Genomic DNA, 23,486 nt, shown 5'->3' on the forward strand with positions numbered 1-23,486 from the left:
GCTTTGTTCAAGGGATGATTTTAGGCTAGATATGATGCACATGGGTTTTGTTTGAGTTTGGTTGGAAGGATGATGCTTTCAAACAGAGAGGCATGCATAGTGTGATAAGTTCAAACCATTGGGCATGGATTCATGGAGTAAGACTGCTGGTGCGTTTTCTTGGTCACAAGAGGAATCTGGAGCAAGATAGCTACACATAAAACAACATTCAAGCTAAATAGGGATGGATTGAAGGCTAAGGAATGAGAGGCAACTAAGAATCTCTCATTTGGCTTAACAGAGGGAAGGTGAATGAGCTCTATCTAGGAGCAGTTAAGAATTTCTAGATAACTGTCATACATGGGTGAATTAGGGGAAATATGAGCCAAAAGGAATTCTTATTTCATAGCCAATTCAGAGGAAAACATAAAGAAGTTACAGAAACTGAGCATAGAGTGCAGCCAAGCAAATTCTAAGCTAATCTTTCTTTCTGTAACTTAGATGGTGATACATGGATGATATAAGCATCTATGAATGGAAAACAGAGGTAAGAAGCACTTATTGAGTCATGCAACAGCACAAGAATTCCATAGTCACTCTTCAACCATTAAACACAGTGAACAATCCATTCTCCAAGCTTGGAAGCAGTCTTTGATTATAGAAAATATCAGATATATAGTGCGAGTCTCTCTTGGAGTGAATTAACCAACCAACCCCAACCAACCCCAAATCCGTTCTGTGGGGAGGTATATATACAAAAATGAGTTACAAAATATCTAGTTGATGAGTCAACAACTCATAACTTCTTCACCAACTCTTGAGGAATAGTAGATGAAAGAGTAAATGATGCAGTAGATATTTAGGGTAATAGCTATCCGTTCTGTCAGAGAATTTAGACTTTTAGGATCAACTGAATCGGCTGAGGTGGTGCTTTTAATTTGTGTTTTTTGGGCCTGCTGCCCTGGTGCTTTGCTCAGTCACTGCTTTGTTATCCTACTCTCAGTATGCATACTAGGCCTTTTTACAAAATTGCCGCAGTCATATCTTGACTCCCGCTGCCTGTTGCCTTTTCTTTAGTTCTCTGTTTCCAGCGTTGCCTCTTGCATTTTTTTTTGGGGTTTTGTAGGTAGCCGAGCAGTAGGAAGCTCTCCATTTTGAGTAATTTTTCTTAGGCACTAATCGCGCATCGAAAACTGCCTCATTTTTTCATTCCGGGCATCTTTTGCTGCGATTTTCGCCCTTCGCGCCTTTTTCGGTGATGACGTCAGCGGTGGGTCCCGGTACGGTAGGATGACATGGCAGGGTGACGTGGAAATACGGCAGGGTGATGTGGCAGGTGACTGGTTTGACAACGTGGCACAGGACACGGTGACAGAGTAGGGACGGAGGCAGATGTGGTGGTAGTGACACGTAGCAGTGGGGGTTGACGCAGAGGTGACGTAGCGCTGACGTGGCGCTGACGTCAGGGGGTAGAGGCAGAAGGCGGTTTGTGGTTTTATCGGACCGCCTTCTGTGCGGGGGTGGTTTTGGTTAGAGGGGCTCCAATGCAATTGCATGGAGACACGCGTCCTTTGTACGGTGAAGAAACCGCCAGGCTATCGGAGGCTAACCGTCGAGTGACGGGGCGGCTCCGAAATGCACCTGGGCCGTTGGATCTGGGCGGGCGGATCGGAGGGCTGACAGAGTGCGGAGCTGGAGGAAGGTTTATGTGCGGGGGCCCAGTTTAACCAAAATATTTAAACCAAACCTGAAAATGTGAGCACGCAGGGTAAAACATTAAGGTTTATGGGTAAGAGAGGGGAAGGGAATGGTTATTAGTTTAACCAGAGGTTAAGCTAACTCCTGGTTAAGACGCGGAAAGGATAATGCTAAGCCCCAAATGAACTTAGCATTTCCCCAAACTGATGATATAGGGCTATAGTGCCATGGGGTGGGATATGTAATATTTTTGGGATTTTATATAGTTTTTGTAGCCATGGGGATGGGAACATTTAGTTAGGGAGCTATATAATAGAATTAGGAGTTAATATGAGTTTGTGAGGTGAAAAGAGCAACAGAAAGCTAAGTTTAGGAAGTGAAACTTAGACATAGGGTGAATGGAATGTGGAGGAGTGAATTACACAAGAAATGTGGCTTCTTTTCTTTGAGGAAAGCCAACATTTAACTTGATGTTTCACAAAAATGAAGTAAAACTAGGACTTGTTGGGCAGATCCCAAGGTCCTTTAGGGGGATGTTAGTAAGAGACTTTTTAGGGGGAGTGAAGGGAAGTTAGACATGCTTCCAAACTTTGCCATCATAACACAGCATTGGTACTTCTGCCACTGATGAGATGAGCTTTCTTTGTCAAGGCCAAAACTGAAGATGATCTTGCTTCTGCAACCCCAGGCTACCTACCCAGCTTAATACACCTAGCATTTTTTGTTACTTTAGGAAGGGTGCACTTAGACTTGCAAACCCTGATTGCTTTTTTTTTCCTTTTAACTGCCCTCCTATCTAAAAACTACCCTTATTGCTTCCAAGGGCCCAGATTAGACAGTTGGGCACCTTCATTCTCTACCTAGCTACTAATCTGCCAAGCTTAAACTGTTTGGACATATTTTCTTTCTCTATTCTAAAACATCAAATTTAAACCTAGGGAAGCCAAGATTAAACTGTTTGGCCTTCCCTTAACTGAAACAAAAATGGCATGCCACATCAAATATGGAATTTTTACAGCATGGAAAAGATGAACATATTTGGCACTTCCACTGTCAATCATGAAATATGAAACCTATTGCAATAGGAGGCTAATATTGTGGAAGGCCCATTATAAAAACCACTTGTATCAAATCTATAATGGTTTCATGTTGCTTATCTATTATGCCATTTTTGACAAGCTTGCCCCAAGGATTTCTGAGGAGGCAGAGATTGACTTAACTGCTGTAGGGAATTGGTTCAGGGAAGACAAGTTCACTTATATAAGGGTGTATGTAGCCTCACAAGACCCCATGTCCTCCCATTGTATGTACCTGATAAACTGTTGGCACGAGAATTAGCCTACCAAATAACCACAACAGGAACATCCAAAACTCTTAGGACTTCTAAAAAGCAGTCATGGCCTATATTTCCTTTGAGATGCGGTGTTTATACCCTACATGATTACAAACATGCTGAGAAGGAGGCAGGAAAAATAAATATGCTCAATCTTGCAACCATCCCTAACAGGCAATTTGATCCAAAGAAGGTTGCCTATAATATGATTGAACAGGCCAAGCTTACTAAGTTTGACCACCAAGAATATGAATTTGACGACCTATTTTCTTCATTGTCTCAAGTTAAAACATTGGCCAAGATAAAATATAATGATGAAGGACTGGTAGAGTTCAATAGGCTCAGAGAACAGAGGTTGCAAACTTTGCCTCTGGACTTATTGATTACTATACCAACAACTAAGTCAAGCAAGCCTGAACAGAAGACTATTGACCAGCCTCCTGCTACAGAGAAAATTCCCGAAAAGGGAAAAGAGCCAAGGCGAGGAAAGAGCAGGAAACAGAACAGGAAAAAGAGAAAGAGCAGGACAATGAAATTATTGATCTAGAGACTCAAATTGATCCCAAACTCCTCAAAGAGTGGCAACAATTTGACTCTATTATAAGCAATCCTGAGACTTCACAAGGATTCGGCACATCTCAAGTAACAGTTGGTCAAGAAACAACAACTACGGTTCTAATTGAAGGAACCAGCGGCCTACCCACTAGCAAAGATGCAGAAATAATCCCTAAGGATCCATCCGATCAGATTGTTTTGCAGATAGAGGACATACCACCATTAGATGTCTTTTACAGTCCCAAACACAGGGCTGTGGTGAAGAGACAGAGGAAAAGGAGGAGACTTGATCAATCTTCCCTTTTTCCAGAGCAAACAGAAATGGCTAATGTGGTGTGGAAGGAGGAATTTAACCTCTCCGACGATCTTACAAAACTTTCTCAGTATGCCGGAGCTTATTCAGTGGCCACCATGGATAAGGCCTCGGAAGTAAGCAATCTACTAAAGGAAAAGGATCAAACAATTCTTTCATTACAGTCACAAGTGTCTGAAGCACAACAAAAAATAGAACAGTTGGAACAACAACTATCAATACAGTAGCAAACAAACAGCCAATTAAATGAGCAATTGCTCAAAGAGAAACAGAGGATAGACTTGAGCGCGGTACAGAAACAAAAGGAATTGTCTGAAGCATTGGCTAGATTAAAGGCGATGAATGAACAAATGAGCAAGACTAAAGATGAGAAAATCGCTCAACTGTCAAAAGAAGTCGAAAAGTTCAAGAGTCTTCCTCAAGTAGCAGAGTTCAGAGCCGAAGCTCTACAAATCAATAAGGCATTGATTACATAGCTAAAACTGCTATGTCATAATATTTCTCTGGTTGAACCTCTTTGTGAGATCACTACTTCAATAGTTGATAAATCAATTGATGCCAGGTAGGATTTTGAACAAGCCGATGAAACCTTAACCAACTTTCTCGCTTGGCAAAACTCCAGTGAAGGACAAGCCGTGAATCTGCCCAAAATTCTAGAGACACATAAAGACATCCTTTTCCTAGAATGCCAGTCACAACTAATGAAGGCAAAAAGAGAAACCTCAAGATGTCAATTATCTACCAGTAATTTAATTGAATTGGTTAATGATACTCTTTATCTCTCTAACGTGATTTCACAGTGCAATCCAGGAAAATTGACGTCGGCCAAAGCCTTGGAACAAACATGCAATCAGGAATTGGAAAAGAATGGAAGACTAATTGCTGGCATCCAAAGTTTAACTTGGGATGCCTTTTGGTTTTTCCTAATTAAACCATACAGTCAAAGGGCTGCACTCAAATGTTTAACTGATGCCATCAGTTGCATGATTCCCGAGATCCATGATGCCACATATTCAGCCCAACTGCATTCTTATCTAAGTCACCCTCTAGAATTGCAACCGATGCTAGCTATCTGCCAGCTCAAGCTGAAGGGAGATCATTCAAAACAATGAATCACGCTGCCGACTGAGAACAAGCTGATTTTGAGGAGATATTCATAATTTAGTTGTACCAATTAATAGCATTTTTATTTTGTAATTAGTTAGTTTAATTAGTATTTATAGGCCCTTTCATGCATTTAGAAAGGGTCCTCAGTTTTTGTACAAACTCAAATCAGTAAGTCACACTACTGTGCTTCTGATCTATATTTTTATGAAAGCTGGGCTAGTATTCCGAATTTTAACGGAGAAATCTTTGATGACATGTGCACTATTGCCTTTTATGGAAGTGTTTCTAAGTTAGAAAAAGGAATTTGAATGCGATTGATATCGGGAGTGATCCAAATAACATATGGTACTATTATCTATGCTCTTGTGTTATTCCTTTATGTGAATCGGCATTTGTTTAAATCTTGCTATCATTGAATATATATATGTATTTTAACAGCAATCCTTGTACTTTTCACTATTGAATGTCTAAGGACTGTTATTCTTTCAATCATATCTATGTTTGTGATATATATGAAGAATAGTGTAATAATGCTTGCTTAATTTCTTTGTTCAACTATTTGAATTTACTAATTATCATATGAATAAACATCTTTGTTTACGAATAGAGTCATCTATATGCCTGTTTGTGAATAAAGGCCATCAAAAGTTACACTAATAGCAAAAAATTCCCGGGATAGGATAGTTGTTTATAATTTTACTTTTAGATTAAATCATTCATCCATTATCATTATTCAACCACTTATCCATCTTATTTATCAATCATTGGGAAACTGGTCCCATTATATCCAGTCGGAGCCACCACACCAAACGGAAAAGGAGCTGCCTTTAAGGTCCGGAGCGGGTGGTTATACCCGATGTTGTTGCAGCGATTTTCGAGGCATCAACATTTATATTTATGGTGTGCGGGATTTTGGATGCTGGAAAAAAGGGCTAAGGCTGGCATTAACCCCACAACTGCCAAAACCCTCAAGTTTATCAATGTCATATCCCACATGTAACGGGTGATGGTAACCATATAACATATATGAAACAAACAAACCATATAACAAGCTATGGCAATCAAAACCATATAGCCCGAAACCTCATCATATAGTGCGAATATCTATGTATATCCAATGTAAAACGGCGGGAGTGTCGGGCGGGGGTTTCGACCCGCTGACTTCCAACCTTATATAACAACGATTTCAAACATTTGGGGTAACCAAAATGTCAAGTGTGGGACTTGGCTAACCAAGCCACCATAATTTTATTTAAATAGTTTCAGGTGTCGAACCCGCCATACCACCAGTGCGAAGGCCGAGGCAATTTTGAGCAGGTAAGGTGGTTTTTGTCAGTAGAGAGTAGTTTTGCAGGGATAGAGGCGATTTTGGATCATTCCAGAGGGTCTGGAGGTCACAGTGACCAAATATGGTCAATTTTATACTTGTTTGACTCAAAATTTCGAGCTGAACGCAATGGTGAGGTCCATTTTCTCATTTGAGTCTTTGTTTTTGAGCTCATACCTATAACAACATTTTGAAGACAAAATAAAGTAGTGAGCACTAGAAGCTAAAGGACCAGGAGATGTAGGTAGGAAGTCTGGTGAACTACTTTATTAAATTTTATTGTGTTGATGTGTTTGAATGTGTTTGCAATTTGCTTATTTGTTTATGTTATTTGCAACCTTTTCGATCCATTTCAATAAGTAACATAAGAAACTCCACATAAAGTTTGTGATACGATTTTCATTAACGGATCACTTACATTTGCATGTTTTAATGATTATTGGTTATGGCACTTTCAGTTTGCACATTTTCACTTTTTTGGTCTAATATTATTAGATCAGAAACAGATGTTTAGAGGATTTCCTCCCATCAAAGAACATGCTAGTACTTGTGAGTGTTGCATCTTGGGAAAGAAACACTGTGAAATGTTTCCAAAGGGAGTTGCATATAGGGAAAAGAAACCTCTTTAGCTAGTGCATACAGACTTGTGTGGACATATGAGAATAGAGTCGATTGGTGGAAGTTGTTACTTCCTCACTTTCATTGATGACTATAGAATAAAGACTTGGTTTACGTCTTGAAGCAAAAGTCTGAAACTTTTGCAAAGTTCAAATAATTCAAAGCCTTAGCAGAGAACCAAAGTTATTGACAGATCAAGGTATTTAGGTCAGATCGTGGTGGAGAATACGATTCAAAGGTATTCCATGATTACTACAAACAACATGGAATCATAAGACAATTTACAACTAGGTACACACCGCAATAGAATGGTGTAGCAAAGAGAAAGAACATAACCATTATGAACATGGAAAGGAGCATGTTGGAAGGAAGAAACTTGTCTAATGAGTATTGGGGAGAAGAAGTTGCATGTCTTGTTTATGTGATAAATATATCTCATACAAAGAGTGTGATGAACAGAGTACCAGAAAAAGAATGGTCAGGCATCCCTTGCAGCCTATCTCATCTCAGAGTATTTGGATGTGTAGCTTATACACATGTGTGTAAAGAGCTAAGAGGAAAATTGGATGATAAAAGTGAAAAATGCATATTTACTGGTTATAATGAGCAATCAAAATATTACAAATTGTATAACCTTGTCACTAAGAAGTCAATAATTAGTAAAGATGTTATGTTCAAAGAAAAAGAGTCATGGAATGGGATTGTAGAAAAAACAGTTGATGCACAAGTTCCACTTATGTAAGAAGATGATGTAGCAGAAAAGGAGAAAAAAGAATCACAGGTGAAGACACCAAACAGAGACACACCAACAAGGACTCTAAGATTTTCTAAGTAGTGTGGATCTTCAAGAATATCAACAGATCGAGATTCTCCCAATGATAAATCGGGTGATGAATAAAGGAATGGTAAGAGAAAGATGAGAAGTCCGAAAGATATTTATGATGATTTGGATGTTAGTTCAAATTTTTCATTGTTTTCATTCTAACCTTATTTGTTTGAAGAAGAAATTAGAGGTTAAAATTGGTTGCAAGCCACAGATGAAGAAATTGAAGCTACTGAAAATAATAATACATGGAATTTAATTGATTTGACAAAGGACACAAATCTCATTATTGTGAAGTGGGTGTACAAGACAAATTTGAATAAGAAAGGTGAAACTAACAAATTTAAAGCAATACTTGTAGCAAAAGGATTCTCACGGAAACTAGGAATATATTTTGGAGAAACTTTTTCTCTAGTAGACAAGGTGGATACTGTAAGAGCAGGTCTAGCCACAACAACTCATAACAAGTGGAAATTATATCAGATGGATATGAAATCAACCTTCTTGAATGTAATTATAGAAGAAGAAATTTATGTGCAACAACCTCTAGGTTATGAAGTTGAAGGTAAATAAAATAAAGTTTACAGGTTGAAGAAAATGCTCTATGGACTCAAGCAATCACCTAGAGCTTGGTATAGTGGAATTGACAACTACATGATCAAGAATGGATTTTGCAGAAGCAGAAATGAGCCTACCTTGTACACAAAGGTAAATGAGAATGGGTAGATTTTTATTCTTTTCTTATATGTTTATGACATGATTTATACATGTGACTTTGAATTGGATGAATTTAAAGAAGCCACGATGAAAAAATTTGAGATGACAGATCTTGGTCTCATGAAATATTTTCTTGACATACAAGTTGAGCAATTTGAAAACGAATTTTTATTTGTCAAAATCAATATGCTAAAGATTTGTTGAAAATATTCAGGATGGAAAATTGCAAATATGTCCCTACACCAGTTGTAACAGGTAAAAATTTAAGCAAGGATGATGAAGGATCAGATGCCAATCCAACTCTATTCAAAATATTGGTTGGTAGCCTCATGTATCTCACAACTACAAGAATGGATATTATGCAAGGAGTGAGTTTGATTTCCATATTTATGCAGACTCCACAATACACACGTTGGATAACAAGAAAACAAATTATGAGATACATAGAAGAAAGTAGAGATTATGGCATAATGTATGCAAGTACAAAAATGACAGATTTGATTGGGTATACAAATAGTGATTTTTCAAGTAGTTTCGATGATAGGAAGAGCACTTCCGGTTATGTGTTCCATATTGGTTCAGGTGTGATTTCATGGGAATCTAAGAAGCACCCTATTGTAACACTATCATCAGTAGAAGAAAAATATATAGCAGCAACATCAGCAACATGTCAAGTAATATGGTTAAAAAGAGTATTTTATGGACTCAAGTAGAAATAACAAGGATAAACAACAATATATTGTGACAACACCTCAGCGATTGTACTATCCGAGAATATTGTGTTTCATCAAAAAAGCAATCATATTGATACTAGATATTATTTTATTAGATAATTTGTGAGTAATGGAGAAGTTCACTTGAAGCCTTGTAAATCTAGTGATCAATTAGCTGATATCTTTACTAAGTCAGCTCCAAGGGATAACTCAATTGGTCGAGTTCCTTTTGCTAAGTACCTCACCTATCGGGAGGCCATGAGGTCAAATATCCTTGATGCCCTTGGGGTTAGGGCTTTCTAGTTTGGTCAAGTAGATCCCTTCAGATTGATCTACTTAGATTTTCTCTTGGAAGTAGAGGTCACTCAATGTCCATGAACCACCTTAAAAAAATAATTATTTACTAAGTCATTCGCAAAAGATGTTTTGAGTTTCATAAAAGAAACTTGGGTGTTGTAATCATAGTTGCGACATAGACCAACAAACATGTTTCAGTTATCATGAGTCATGTCTTAGTTTAGCGGTCGTAATTAAAGGGGAGTGTTAAAATAAGCTAATTACTCTTCACTAAATTTAGGGAGTCAAGTTAAGTCAAGTCAAGTTGAGTTAAGTCATAGTTGAATTTAGTGTGTGGTTGCATGTCAAGTTAGAGGCCAACAAACATGTTTCAGTTATCATGAGTCATGTCTTAGTTTAGCGGTTGTAATTAAAGGGGAGTGTTAAAATAAGCTAATTACTCTTCACTAAATTTAGGGAGTCAAGTTAAGTCAAGTCAAGTTGAGTTAAGTCATAGTTGAATTTAGTGTGTGGTTGCATGTCAAGTTATTTTAGGCGAGTCTCTAGTCAAAAAGGTTAAATACCCTTCACCAGGTTCATTATAATAATCAAGTTTTGTGTGATTAATAGAAGAGCCACAACTTGTGCGTTTTGTGTGTGAAATTTGTGTTTTGGCTCCTCTGCCTTTCCAAAAAATATAGTTGTTTCTTTTTCTAAAGTTGAATGAGAAAATGGAACTTGTTCGTCGTAATGATTTTCATTGAGATTGGATCTCTCTTTGGAGCATCCATTTGGTGACATAATTGAAACGGACTTGGATTAAATAAAATAATTGAATAACGAGAAATTGTCTTTAAAATATATTATATCTCAATTTTAATGTCTCATTTCAAGTTGTATATTATATAATAATCTGAACGTTTAATAATCTACAAGTTTAATTTCAAGTTGTAGGTTGCATAGCAATCTGAATGTTACATATGGTAAACTACAAATTTTGAATTTTGCATATTGTTCACTACAAATTCTTCTCGGCAGGAAAGGAAAGCTAGTCTATTGTAGAAAATAATAGGAACAAAAGCTTCGAAAGATAAAACTACCAGACAATTGACTTTGGATCATATTTTTTTATATGACTTAATTGTAGAGAACCTAAATTATCTAAAATAAAATTAAGAACTGAGCACAAAAAACAAGTATCTAATAGTGTATCTAGAACCAAAAAGGCCCATGGAACAAGTCGTAAATCTATCCAACTTCAGCATCCCAATTTATTCAAAACCTCATATGTCACAGATTTAGGGTTTTACCACTGTAACCTGGTAAAATGGTATTAATGCGACCTATGCTTTATATGATTGCGATAGTAAGAAATTTAACCAACGTGTAGGTAGTAGGCAAACTTCAAAATCCTTATCATTGATTCCCTTGACAATAAGGTGAGTGTGAAAATTTGTAAAATCTCAAATGTTAAAATTTTTAACAAATCTATCACACTTTAGTGTTCTAATTAAAAATAACCTTTCAGTAAGAAGAAGTGATGAGCACCAATATTGCAGCAAGAAAGCTGCAACTCCTCAGGCTACCAACTTTACTTCATCAACCTGGGGTTAATACAAACTTGGAGGTGACAATGATGTATACACAAATAGATGCAATGAATCCACTCTTTGTCATTGTTGGGCTGGGTGATAGACCACTAGGGTTTCTCAAACCAACCTTCTATTGATTTAGAAGAAGTTTGATTACCATATGAGAAATGATAATTTTACCCTAATTGAGAGGATTGAAATGCTACCTACTGCAGTAAAGAAAGACTGAAAATAGATGCCTAAAACACCCAACTTATCTGGTTATTTGTTAATATTCCTTGCTTCAAAAGAATGTTAATCTAACAAATGTGAAATCATACCTAATCCTAAGCATTCAATCTGATCTAATCAAACACTTAACTGTTGTGCAAATGAATAAGCATAAAAACCTTTTTATTTCTGTCTTTTCTGTGAAAAAATGAGTGCTAATCCTTCTTGATTGTATGGCATGTGGGTTAGGTATGGAGACAGATGATTGTGATGGGTCAGATGGCTTGGGAGGAAAGCAGGGGTCTTCTCCTAGCTCTCGTGATGCATTTCTCACAAATTGGGCTCAAAACAAGGCACTAGAGGATGTCCTAATTCACTTATAGGATCTCCTATTTTTCTACAAGAATAGGCCAAAAGCATAAAGAGTGATTTGGACAGTGGTATGGAGCTTAGGGAAGGTGAGTGATGGTAGGAATAAGGCAAGGAAGTGGTTAGGACTCACTCAGAACTCAAACCGAAGTTGTATGATGGTTGGATTTGCTCAACAAGCATGGAAAGTTGTCCTTGTGAAATGATAACTCGGATTATGAACTTAGTGGCCTTTGTCGATCATGGGTGGGTATGGTTTGGCTGAGATTGATGATATGAGGTATTCCTACAATATTGAAACTCTTGCAACATATACATTATTGTTGGCATTTATCCATAATTCATGTCAAAACAAGAAAGGTTTACATCAACATAGTAAAACAAAATTTCATCATTTATTTTCCTAGTTCACGCATGGAAATTCTTGAAGCCTTTATGAAAGATCCATGAAATCTAATCCCAAGTTTAATATATTACTAATGACAACTACAATTTATCTCTTAAAACTGAAAGATGCTGACCTAATTAGCAGAAAACCCTAAATTTCATAAGAAACCAGAATTCTGTCTTTTTGGGTTGAATGGGAGTTTTTCCTCAAACCATGGTCCCTAAAGGGAGGAATGAGGGAAGATACAACTGTTATCATCCTTTTTTATATTTATTTCTCTCTCTAAAGATATTGTTAAAGCTATGCAAAAATGGAAGCAAACTGATCAACTACACTAATACTTGCAATGTAACAATGCCAAAATCAATTCAACAAATAATCTACGAAATAACCTAAGCATACAAGTACAATAAGAGGAACCTCGGCTACTAGGGTTGGGCCCTAACCCAAGAGATTTAACCCTCTGATTCAACTCAGTGTTGGATCAAGGGAATGCTCATTTTCATTATCATATCAAAAAAATACATAACAATGTTTTGCCACAATCCTTCAACTCAAAAGTGCTTATTTATCTTGCATAAAAAATCAAAATCCTAATGAGGATCTAGGCCTCCTTATTTATACAACTGAAGTTGCCAAAACTTCCTTAAATCTAGGGAGGCATGGCTCCCAATCTCAAGATAAAGTGGTTCTTTAACTATCACTGGCTCGACTGCCAATGATCCACATGACTCGGTTTCCTGCAACTCTGAGATGGTGTGATTTGATTGAGGGATCTTCGAATGAGTGAGGACTTAATGAGGAAGATCCATCTCCTATAATCTCTCCTTCTTCTCTCATTCGAGTTCCTGCACCTTAATTAGCCATAATTTTCCATAATTTGCTCCCAAAAACCTGCAATCAATGCACATTAGACAACTAGACATAACATCTTACTTTTACTCGTCTCATTAAGAAAAATATAATTAAAACATGTAAGGGATTATGAGAAGAGTTGATTTTAGTAAGCTTGGAGGCATATTAAGGTCCATATATTTTACCCAATGATGAGCCTCATCATCAACCCCTACAGAAAGTGTTTCTCATCCTTTGAGAAACTCAATCTATATCCATGTTCTTCATTGCACTGGTGGCTCCCCTGACATCCCATGCTTCTACTGTAGTCTCTTCCTCCTGTGAGTCTTTGTAGTGCATGCTTATACATTGGGGTTCTATTTAGTGCCTCTCTCATTCTGTTAGGAGAGTGATATTCTCTTATTTTTAGGCTGTAAGGAAAAGTGTTCCATCTCCTTTGGCAGGATTGCTAGCTGTCATCTCCTAGAAATTTGAACATGTCTTCAAAGTGTGTGACTGATCCAAGATATTTTGCTTATAGATGTGTTGAAGAATTACATGGATAAATTGTAGCTTAAACAGAGAAATTTAATGTGCACATGAGAGAAGAGGAGAAACACATAAAGCATGAAAGAAGTCAACAAAACTTGATAACAGAGTTCGTCTGCCTTAGACTACGTCTCTGGGTCCTACTCAATCAATGGGGAGGCCTTCATTCATTAAGTGGCATGAGAAAGAAGAGTACAAGCATCAACTACAGAAAAGGAGTTTTATACCTCCATACTAAAAAATGGTCGAAAAATTCAGAACTATGATGGAGAAACAGACATTGCCATTGCGTTCATGGCGTCGAGAAATGTTGAAACCATTTAAAATTTGTCAAAATCTGACAAAGTGAAAATCTGGCCCTCCTTCAAAAATCTGCCTTGAACTACATGTGCTCCCTCCTCTGCCTGGGTGCATTGATAAATTGCATTTAAATAATAAAAAGGTGACGGATTTCTCAAAAATTCCATTGTGGCATAGTTGGTTAAAATTGGAAAGTTGTTGAGGAGGGGTCGGGGGATCAAATCTTGCCCCTCCTCTTTTACCACATATATTAATGCCTTTTTATTTAATAAGTAGTGCCTTCATTAATAGATGGTGGGTGGGAGGTTGGGTCTGTGCCCCAAGGGCCGGCCCACCTTTCCTGCTTGTGGTTTCAATGGTTCCATGGGAGGGGTCAGGGGTAGTGGCCCGCCCCTCCACTAATATAATATATATGTCATGTGGATAAGGTTGGGGTGGTAGGGTTGGTGGCCCACCACCCTTTTTTAATATTATTTTAGTTTAAGTAAAACAATATGCCCTTTTGAAAAATCAGATTTTTGACCGAAGGAGTCATTTTAACCAGGCGACGTTTTCACCCAGAATCTGGCTAGAGTTAGCTGAATTCCATCCACCGGAAGAGTTCAAATTGTGTCTTTGTTAATCCTCCCCAATCAACAAAAAGTCAACCCAATTTTGACTGCCTCTATCTTCCTCATTTGGACTCAGATTGGAGTGTCGTTCACACCATTGGAATCAAGGTGATGAGCACTTCATTTTGTTGTCAAGTTAATCATCTTTCTGCAACTTTGAATTTTGAGCCTTTTCCATGCCACTGGTGTCTGGAGATCCACCTGGATCAGTGACTATCTGTTCTTATATAGCAAGGTACCTTGTTGCAAGCTTGGGATCATTTGCAATGAGGTTGTGGGTGCTAATGACATCCATTTGGTTACATTGTTATACTTTGATCATAAGGGGTTTTGTCTCTTCTTTTGTCATTACCTTTTTCATCTATGTAGCTCTTGCCTCCTCATGATTCATCCATGATTCTAAGACCATCAATTGCAAGTCCCCTAGCTTTGGATTTGGGTCCCACACATTTAAATCTATCAAGGCCAAATTGTGTAGGTAAAACTTAGATATTTTTGCTCTATCTTCCAAGGTGCTTTGATCACAGAGATCAATGACTTGTCTATAGTCTTGGAAGAGCATAGTTCCTCTTTGTCTAGGGTGTTTATCTGGAATTGTAGCCATTGTTCCTTGAGGTACAAGGCATAATACTTTTCTGGCATCCTACACTGGATTGCCTCCATGGAAAAATTGGCCATAGTTGCCAATTGGTTTTCCATTTCTTGTAGTTGCTTCCTTAGCCATGTGTTCTGAGCCTTAGATGAGATTTCATAATTTCTTCTATGTCTCTTATGCTACTTAGTTATTTTCCCATCTCCTGCAATTTCTCCTCCATGTGGCCTACATCGTCTACCCATTTTGATTTGGCAATTTGCATCCACCTATGTGTCCTTGCCCTCTCCTTTTCAAGTTCAAATAATATGGGAATGGAAAACTTCAGTGGTATCAGCCTACCTCCTTCAATGAACCTGTAGTAGCTGAGGTTTGGCTATGGGATATGTTCTCTCAGTTCTTGGCCTTCTTTCTTTGTTTCTTGTTGAGTAATTCCTTCCTGGTCTCTTTTCTGTATTTCCTGTAGGTTTGATAGAGTTCCCTATAGGTCTGCCTATTTCTCCTATAGGTCTGCCTCTGTCTTCTGTAGGAGACATTTCCCCTTTGATGAGGCTGACCTTGTGATAGGCCTCCTAACTAGGTAACTAGAGACTTTGGATAAGCTTGTTTTGATGATCCTTCTCCTTCATTTTTCTTTAGAGGGACGACCTTCTCTTGTTTCTTTGGTGAATCCTCAATGACAATTGGAGTTTTGGTGGGGGTTTGAGGTCTTCCTTGTCTAATCCTAGTGCTCTTTCTTGTCTTGAAGTACAGTGGGGTTTTTTTTTGCCTCTTCCCATTTGATTTGACAGGTGTACTTAGGGCAGTAAGAGAAGTTGTTGCCTCTTTTTCTGTAGGCTCTGGAGATACCCTTGGTGATTATTCTTCCTCTCTGTCTTGAGCTACATACCTCTGTTCATCCTTTTGTCCTCTTTCCTCTTTTCCATTTTATTTCTCTTCCTATTCTTTGTCTCCTCCTTCCTCTTCTCTTTCTTCCTCTATATCTTCAATTTTTCTCATCTGTTTCTTCTTTTGTTTCCTCCTCTGTATTTTCTTCATTTTCCTCCTCTATTTCTTGTTCAATATCCTCCTCAGTTTCTTCTCCTTTTTCCTCTTTTGTTTCTTCTTCTCCTTCTTCTGTTTCTTCTTCTCCCTCACTAGCAGTAGGGCTTCTGTCATATTCAATAGCTTGAATTGCTCCTTCTGCTTGCATGTATGTAAATGTTTTCCTTGCAATAAGGAGTCTTAAGTTTTGTAGAGTGCCTTCAACCCATGATGGGCTAGTTGCTGATGTTTTCCCTCCTAAACTTTGATGCTCATGTCTATCATGGATTGTAGAATAAAGTAGGGTATACTCAATCTATTATGAGGAGGTGTGTTCTCTCCAAATCTCAATTCTTAGAGGAGCCTGAAGTGGTATCCATACACTACACTGTATCTCCCTTCACATGAAATATATTTGATGAGGTGGTAATTGACATCATTCCAAGGGTATGGAATGCTTTCCCTTCTAACCCCGTTTTTCTCCTCTATTGGTTCTTCTCCTTTCAAAAAGAAACTTTTATTTGCAAGGGTGTTGTTACCCTTGTCTTATTTTCTCCATGGTAATCCTAAGGGGAGTGTAGTGATTCTTCTTATAACCTTAGGGGTAATTGCTACTGATAAACCCTTCACCACAACAATGGGATTGGTCCTAGTGAGGGGTATGAGTGAGAGGAGAAATTCTCTGGCCACATCATCATTGTATCCTATCATGCTCTCAAAGAACCCCATCCATTGATGTCTTGTGAAAATTTCCACCACAGGAGGATGTTGGTGGATCCTTACTATGTTTATGGGTTCTCTCTCGTTGAAACCTCTTTTCATCTTTCCCTAGTAATTGTAGAGCCTTGTGTGGACATAGTTGAAGAATTTTGGTAGGTGAGGAAGTTTTGAATTTTAACTTTTAGTAAAAATGCAATACAATTCTTCTATTCTGAGATGGACTGCAAATTCCTAACCAAATTGAGGATTTTCTTTTTCTTTTCAAATGGAAAATATGGAGGGTATGGCTCCTACCTTAGTTTTCTACGTTCTGGTGAGAATAACCCTCTATTTGACCTCCCTTAGTGCCCACTGATAGCTCTGTAAGCTAATTCCTCTGTATCCTGTAGGCTTCCTGTTGATTTTTTCTAAGCAGTAGATGCCGACCGTATCCTATAGGTGCTACTTCAGGAAGGTCAAGAGCAACCTCTTTTTCCAATGAATTCTTGAAGTTTCCTTTTCTTTCTTTGCATGGGAATCATTGTTTTATTTCCATATATGGATGATCATGTGAGGTGGTGTGCTGGTTGGCTAAGTAAGAGCACCTCGTTTTGGACTGTTAGTCCCACTATCAGTCCATCATTCCACCTTACATCGTAATTATCTCCCTCTCTTATCCTCCATAATTTAACCATTTTTTGATTTATTCCTTTTTTCTTTTGATTTGACTTTTTCCACGTGTGGAGTGGTCCAACTCTTTTCTTCTCATCGACTAGCTAAAGGTGGCCAAGTTAATTGGCCACTCTTACTTATAAAATCAACTCTTGCATAATCCTATAGTTTTGATCATATCATACTAATGAGAGATCATGAGTAAGATGACATACATGTGGGTAAGGTGCTTCATTCATGATGCATGCTGGAGAGTGGTGCCTCTTTGTTGTGCTTTTTAATCTACATATTTTCACTATGTATTTTCCTCTTTTGATGCTTGTTCCTTTTGATGTGTAGGTGTTGGACCTTGTTGCTGGTGATCTTCTTGCTGCTACTGAGCTCTGGAGGAGCTTCTTCATCCTTGTAGTCCCAGTCCTAAAGATGGCTGCAATCTCTGTGGTTTCCTTTGTGGGATAGGATGCTACAAGATTTCCTACAGGATGCCTACAAGATGTCCTGTAGTTGCCCCTCCCTTAAACTTTCATATTTTTCTTCAATTTTGAAGCATAAGGGATGTTGAAATGAGTGGAGAAGGGTGGTAGGAAAGGTAGGTTAGCTATGTTGCCTCTGGGTATGGTCTTCTTTCCCTCTTCTCCTTCTCTTCTGTCTTTTTTTCTTCTCTTCCTTTTTTTCTTTTGTAATCTATATTTTTTGAATTGATTTTTTTGATGGATGCAGGGACGACATGGTGATGAAAGGAATGGCTATGGTGTGGTGAAGTAAATGGGTTTACATCTAGAAGCATGCTTGTGTCATCTTATTTCTCTTGGAGTGCCCTTCTTGTGGTTTTCAAGGTCACTGTCATTCCTACAAGAAACTCCTGTAAGATTACAGGGAATCCTGTAGAAAACACAGAGTTTATGTGAAATGAGTTGGAGGGGTTTATAAATGGAAGATTAGGTGAATAATGGAAGATATGAGATGGGTGGATTAAAACATGGCTCTTGTAGGTCTTGCTATCCTTCTCATGCTGTGCTTATCCTCCTCTTGTTGACCTGCAAAACATAGTTTCCATCTTTTATATCTTTTCTCTTTTATTTTTTTTATTGTTTTGTAAAACAACTAGTCTGCCTCCAAGGTGGTTTTCATCCTAGTTGCCTTCCTTAGGTGCCTCAAAAGAGGCTTTCACCTAGAGATATTTTTATTTTTCCCCTTAAAAAAAAAACACCCTTGGGCTGCCTCAAGAGGTTTTTAACCCAACAGTGGGACTGAGGTTCCTCATGGAGGTTTTCACCTCAGTCTCTTTATTTTTTTCTCCTCTTTTTTTTTATTTTTTTATTTTTTTTTATTTTTATGTTTTCTTCTTCAGGGACTTGGTGGGGTGGAAGTTGAGACTTTCTCTACCACCATCATTGTCTTGCTGATGCTATTGATGAATTCTTGCTTTGACAAGGGCTTCTTGTAGATCTTCAATCTATACCCATCGGCAAGCAAAATGATAGCCTCTCCATCAATGGTTCTTATCTACACAACACCATTATCATGAAACTTTTCTATTGCATAAGGCCCTAACCATATAGTCCTTAACTTGGCTTTACAATCCTTGTACTAGGAATCATACAACAAATCCCAATCACCTTCTTCAAACTGTTTGTCTTTTATATTCTTGTCATGCCAAATTTTCCTCTGAACTTGAGTCACCTCTATGTGCAGGAGGGCCTGCATCCTAAATTCATCTCACCCATTCAGCTAGAGAAATATTTCTTTTTGTGCTCTGGTGATATCCAAATCTAGTTGTGCTTCCATCTTTAATGTTTTGTATTCAAATTCAATGGACAATATGGCTTTATTCTCATAGACCAGCTCATAAGGAGTGAACCCAGTGGTGGTCTTCCATGTGGTATTGTAGGCCCAAGTTCCCTCAACTAATCTGTCTGCCCAATCCTTTCTTCTTCTACTAATCACTTTTGTCAGAATTCCTTCCAATGCTCAGTTGGTTACCTCCACTTGCCCATTAGCTTGTGGGTGGTAAGGAGTGGATGTTTTTTGCTTGATCTTGTGCTGGCTTAATAGATTTTCAATCATGTGAGATGTAAATTGAATGCCTTGATCAATGACCAATTCTCTAGGGTACCCAGACTTATAAAACACATTTTCCCTTAAGAATTCAACCACATTTTCTTATGTTTCTTCTTTGATGGCTTTGGCTTCATCCCACTTGGTTAAGTAGTCGGTGCACACAATGATGTACTGTTTCTGTTTAGATGGAGGGATAATGGGCCCGATGAAATCCATGCCCCACTTATCAAATGGCTCGAAAGTCAATTGAGGTTGCGGAGGAATCTCATCCCTTGGGGTAGGTTTCCCCATCCTTTGGCACCAATCACACTGACTGGTATGCCTCCTCACCTCTTGGTGTAGAGTGGGCCAGTAATAACCAGCTTGTAATACCTTGAATGTTGCTCTTTTCACTACAAAGTGACCTCCACAAGGCCCATCATGACAGGTCAGAAGGATGTCGAAGACTTCCTCCTCCCTGACACATCTTCTTAGAATTTGATCTGGACCTAGATTGAAGAGATTGCCTCCAATCCAAGTGAATGGGGCACTCTTTATTATGATCCTGCTCTTTTCCTTGCAAGAAACGTTTAGTGGAAATTGTGTAGACACCAAGTAGTTTGCTATGTTAGAAAACCATGGAGACAAAACTGAAATGGAGAATAAATGTTCATTTGGTAATTGATCATCAACCATTCCTTCCTCCCCTACAAGCAAATTCAATCTGGATATAAAATCTACAACAACACTCTCCTTGCCAGGCTTATCCATAATAGTTAAATCAGATTGTTGCAATAAAAGTAACCATCTAATAATCTAGGCATTTACATCATGTTTATTCATCAAGTATTTAATTACAGCATGGTCAGTATGTACAAATGTTTGGTACCAATTAATGTAATGCATAAATTTATTCAATTAATGCATAACAACTAGGAGCTCTTTTTCAATCACTATGTAGTTCAGCTCGACTTTCAACATATTCTTACTGATGAAGTAAATGACATAAGGTAGCTTGTCATCTATTTGGCCTAGAGCTACTCCTATGGCTTTGTGAGAGGCATCAACATGTATATGAAAAGGAAGAGCCAAATCTCGGCCTCAAAGAATAGGTGCAATAGTCAACTTTCCCTTTAGGGTGTCCAAGGCTTCTTGATAGCTTTCTGACCATAAAAATTCGAAGTCTTTGGCCAATAACCCAAATAAAGGAGAAACTAAATTTCTGAAATCTTTTATAAATATCCTATAGTATCTGGATAAATCTAAAAAGCTTCTGACATCCCTTTATTTTTTTGGAGTCGGGACCTTTTTGATGATGGCTATCTTATTTGCGTCTACATGCAATCCTTCCTAGGATATTGAGTGACCTAGAACAATCCCTACAATCATCAAGAACTCACATTTTTCAAGACTAAGGGATAAGTTCATTTCAATGTATTTGTTCAACACCTTACTCAAGTTAGAGAGAGCCTCCTAGAAATCACACCCATAGGGTGTAAATTCATCCATATAAATTTCTACTACATCATGGATTAGCTCTGCAAAGATACTCAAGATTGCCCTTTGGAAAGTGGCAGGGGCATTGCATAGACGAAAAGGAAGGACCCTATAAGCGAAAGTCTCACAAGGATAGGTGAAGGTGGTTTTATCTTGGTCCTCTAGGCTAATGATGATTTGATTTTACCCACTGAACCCATCTAAGAAAGAGAAAAACTTTTCCCCTACAAGGCCATCTAACACTTGGTCAATGAAAGGTAGAGGGAAATGGTCCTTCTTTGTTTCTTTGTTTAACTCTCTGTAATCAACACAAATCCTCTACTTTCCACTTTTCTTTGGAACCAACACCAAAGGAGACACCCACTCACTATTTAAGATAGGGTAGATGAATCCTACATCTGACAACTTTTGCAACTCTTCTTTGACTATACCCTTGAGAGATAGATTCATTCTCCTTTGGGTTTGTCGGACTGGTTTGTAACCTTCTTTGATATAAATGTGGTGAGTACACACCGAGGGGTGCACTCCCTTCATTTATTTGTAATTCCAAGCAAAGGCATCCAAATTCTCTCTTAGCATATTGCATAACTCCTCTTCTTGGTGTGTAGAAAGAGAGGGGTTGATTTTCAGTTCTCTTTCATGACCAAATTCTATTGTCTTGACATAACTAGTGTTTGATTCAGCTAAGCATAGATCAATCTGATGGTTGTTCTTAGTTTCCTTCACTATTTCCTCCAGAGACACGGTGTTGGGAGTTGGATTTTGGAGGATGTGTTCAATCAAATCATCTTCATCAGGTTGTCCTCCTCCCATCGCAGTTTCTAGGGTATAGAGTTGGGCAGAGTAGACTTCATCTTCTTCCTCCTCTTCTAACCATAAAGGTGAATCATTTTCTAGAGATGGCTAAGCAGGAGGGTACAAGACCAATTGCTTGGATAGATGCCCATTTTTTATAGTCATGTTTCTAACCTTGCAACTGATGTAGGCATCGGCAATGGCTAACCAAGGCCTCCCAAGTATGAGAGGATAACCATTAAATTTGGTCTTAGGCTGGGGAACTAAGAAGTCTATAGGTTACTCCCAGGAGTCAATGGAGACCATCACATCATAAACAATCCCCTCAGGAGCTACTATGGATCAGTTTGCAAGCTGCAAGACTATCATGGTCTTTCTTAATGAACCCTGGAGATTCAACTTGAGCATGGTTTCCTTAGTCATTAAATTAATGGTATCCCAAAGATCAATCAAGGTATGTGGAAAATGGTGCCATTAATCTGTACATCTACTACAGGGCTTCCAAGGTCTAAATACTATGGGAAAATTACCTGCCCCAACATCAAGTCGAACATTTGTCCAATCACATTAATGGTAGGGGTGTCTCTTTTTCACCTCCCTGGATGTTTGAAACACTTCTATTTAATCAATTTGTTGTAAATATGTACATACTTAATAGCTTGGAGAAGTGGGATTTTGACACAGATTTTTCAATTCACCCAAAAGTTCATTCTCTTCTGGGTTATGCTAGACTATATGAGTTAATCTTTCAGGAAAAGGTGGTGGATTCACTCTAGGAATACTTTCCTCTCTTTCCTCCTCACTCTCCCTAGGCATAGATGGAGGTTGATTATCTGGGAGCACTCTCCCATATCTAAGGTTGATTTCTTGAATTTCTACAACATAAGCAGGGTATGATGTCTCTCCACTGTAGACCTATCGTGCTTGTCTATTGTTCAGGTTCGGGTTTGGTTGGGCAAGTATCTGAGGTTGTTTAGGAGGAGCAGGGTGTAAAAGTTGTGGTTGAGTAGGAGGTGAAGGCAATAAATCTAGAGAATTGTTGTATTGGGGCCTCCACCCCTGGGGTGGTGCATTCCACTGAGGTTGTGGAGGAGTATATGGCTGAAATGGCTAGTTGGTCGGTTGGGAATGGTACTAAGGTGCAAAAGAATAGGGAGAAGGTGTAGACTAGGAGGGATGAGTGGGGGGCCCAAGAGGGAAGGGATGTGTTTTGGTTAGGGTTGTAATATGCGTACGATGACCCTTGCATGCCCTACTGGTATGGTCGAGGCCCGGGAGGCCTCCTTTGATTTATGTAGTAGAGTTGTTCAGTCACCCCTTCAGTTCCCTAATACACAACTTTTAGTCTAGGTAGAGAAGGGCACTTGTCTGTGGAGTGGCTTTCTTTACAGACTGAGTAGATTTCTATAAGGTTTAATGGACATTCATTCCTAGGGTTCCTCCTTGTGAATCTAGGGTGAAAGATGGCTAATGCTCTCTCTACTTCCTCTTGCATCCTCTTGATTTTCATAGTGTCCATCTATAGGGCAAGGGTTTGCAACATTTCACTCTTAAAATCTTCCAACATGTTTCCAATTTCACTTTTTATAGATGTGCTGGAAGAGGATGAGCTGGCCACTATTTGATTAACCCTACCCTTTTTCCTAGCTTCCCTAGAATGGTTCTTAAAATCAGTCTTGATATCTTCATAGGGTAGCTGGTAGATGTCCCCTCTTGATAGTAGGTTTAGGGTATCCAGGAGATCTTCCCTGATCCCCTTGAGTACGACTAGCTTAAATGACCCAGGATCAAGTGTGCACCTGGCCCTTTTATAGCTGAGTTGGAATCTTTCCTCATAATACTCTATGGACTCATCA

The 23,486-nt window shown here is 38.5% G+C and overlaps 1 protein-coding gene across 1 annotated transcript in view; it reads left to right on the top strand.

The window, feature by feature from the left end:
- The window catches only part of LOC149244777 (peroxidase 55-like), a 68,840-nt gene extending 50,777 nt beyond the window's left edge, over positions 1-18,063 (top strand). The window contains exons 4-5 of the mRNA XM_089371638.1: positions 17,638-17,739; positions 18,019-18,063. Of these exons, the coding sequence (XP_089227764.1) occupies positions 17,638-17,739; positions 18,019-18,063 (147 nt within the window). The remainder of the gene's footprint in view (positions 1-17,637; positions 17,740-18,018) is intronic.
- The last annotated feature ends 5,423 nt before the right edge of the window (positions 18,064-23,486 follow it).

This window comes from Pinus tabuliformis, chromosome 8 (genome assembly GCF_031772625.1).
Source record: "Pinus tabuliformis cultivar Carrire ecotype Pingquan chromosome 8, CPIR1, whole genome shotgun sequence".
Lineage (NCBI taxonomy): Eukaryota > Viridiplantae > Streptophyta > Pinopsida > Pinales > Pinaceae > Pinus > Pinus tabuliformis.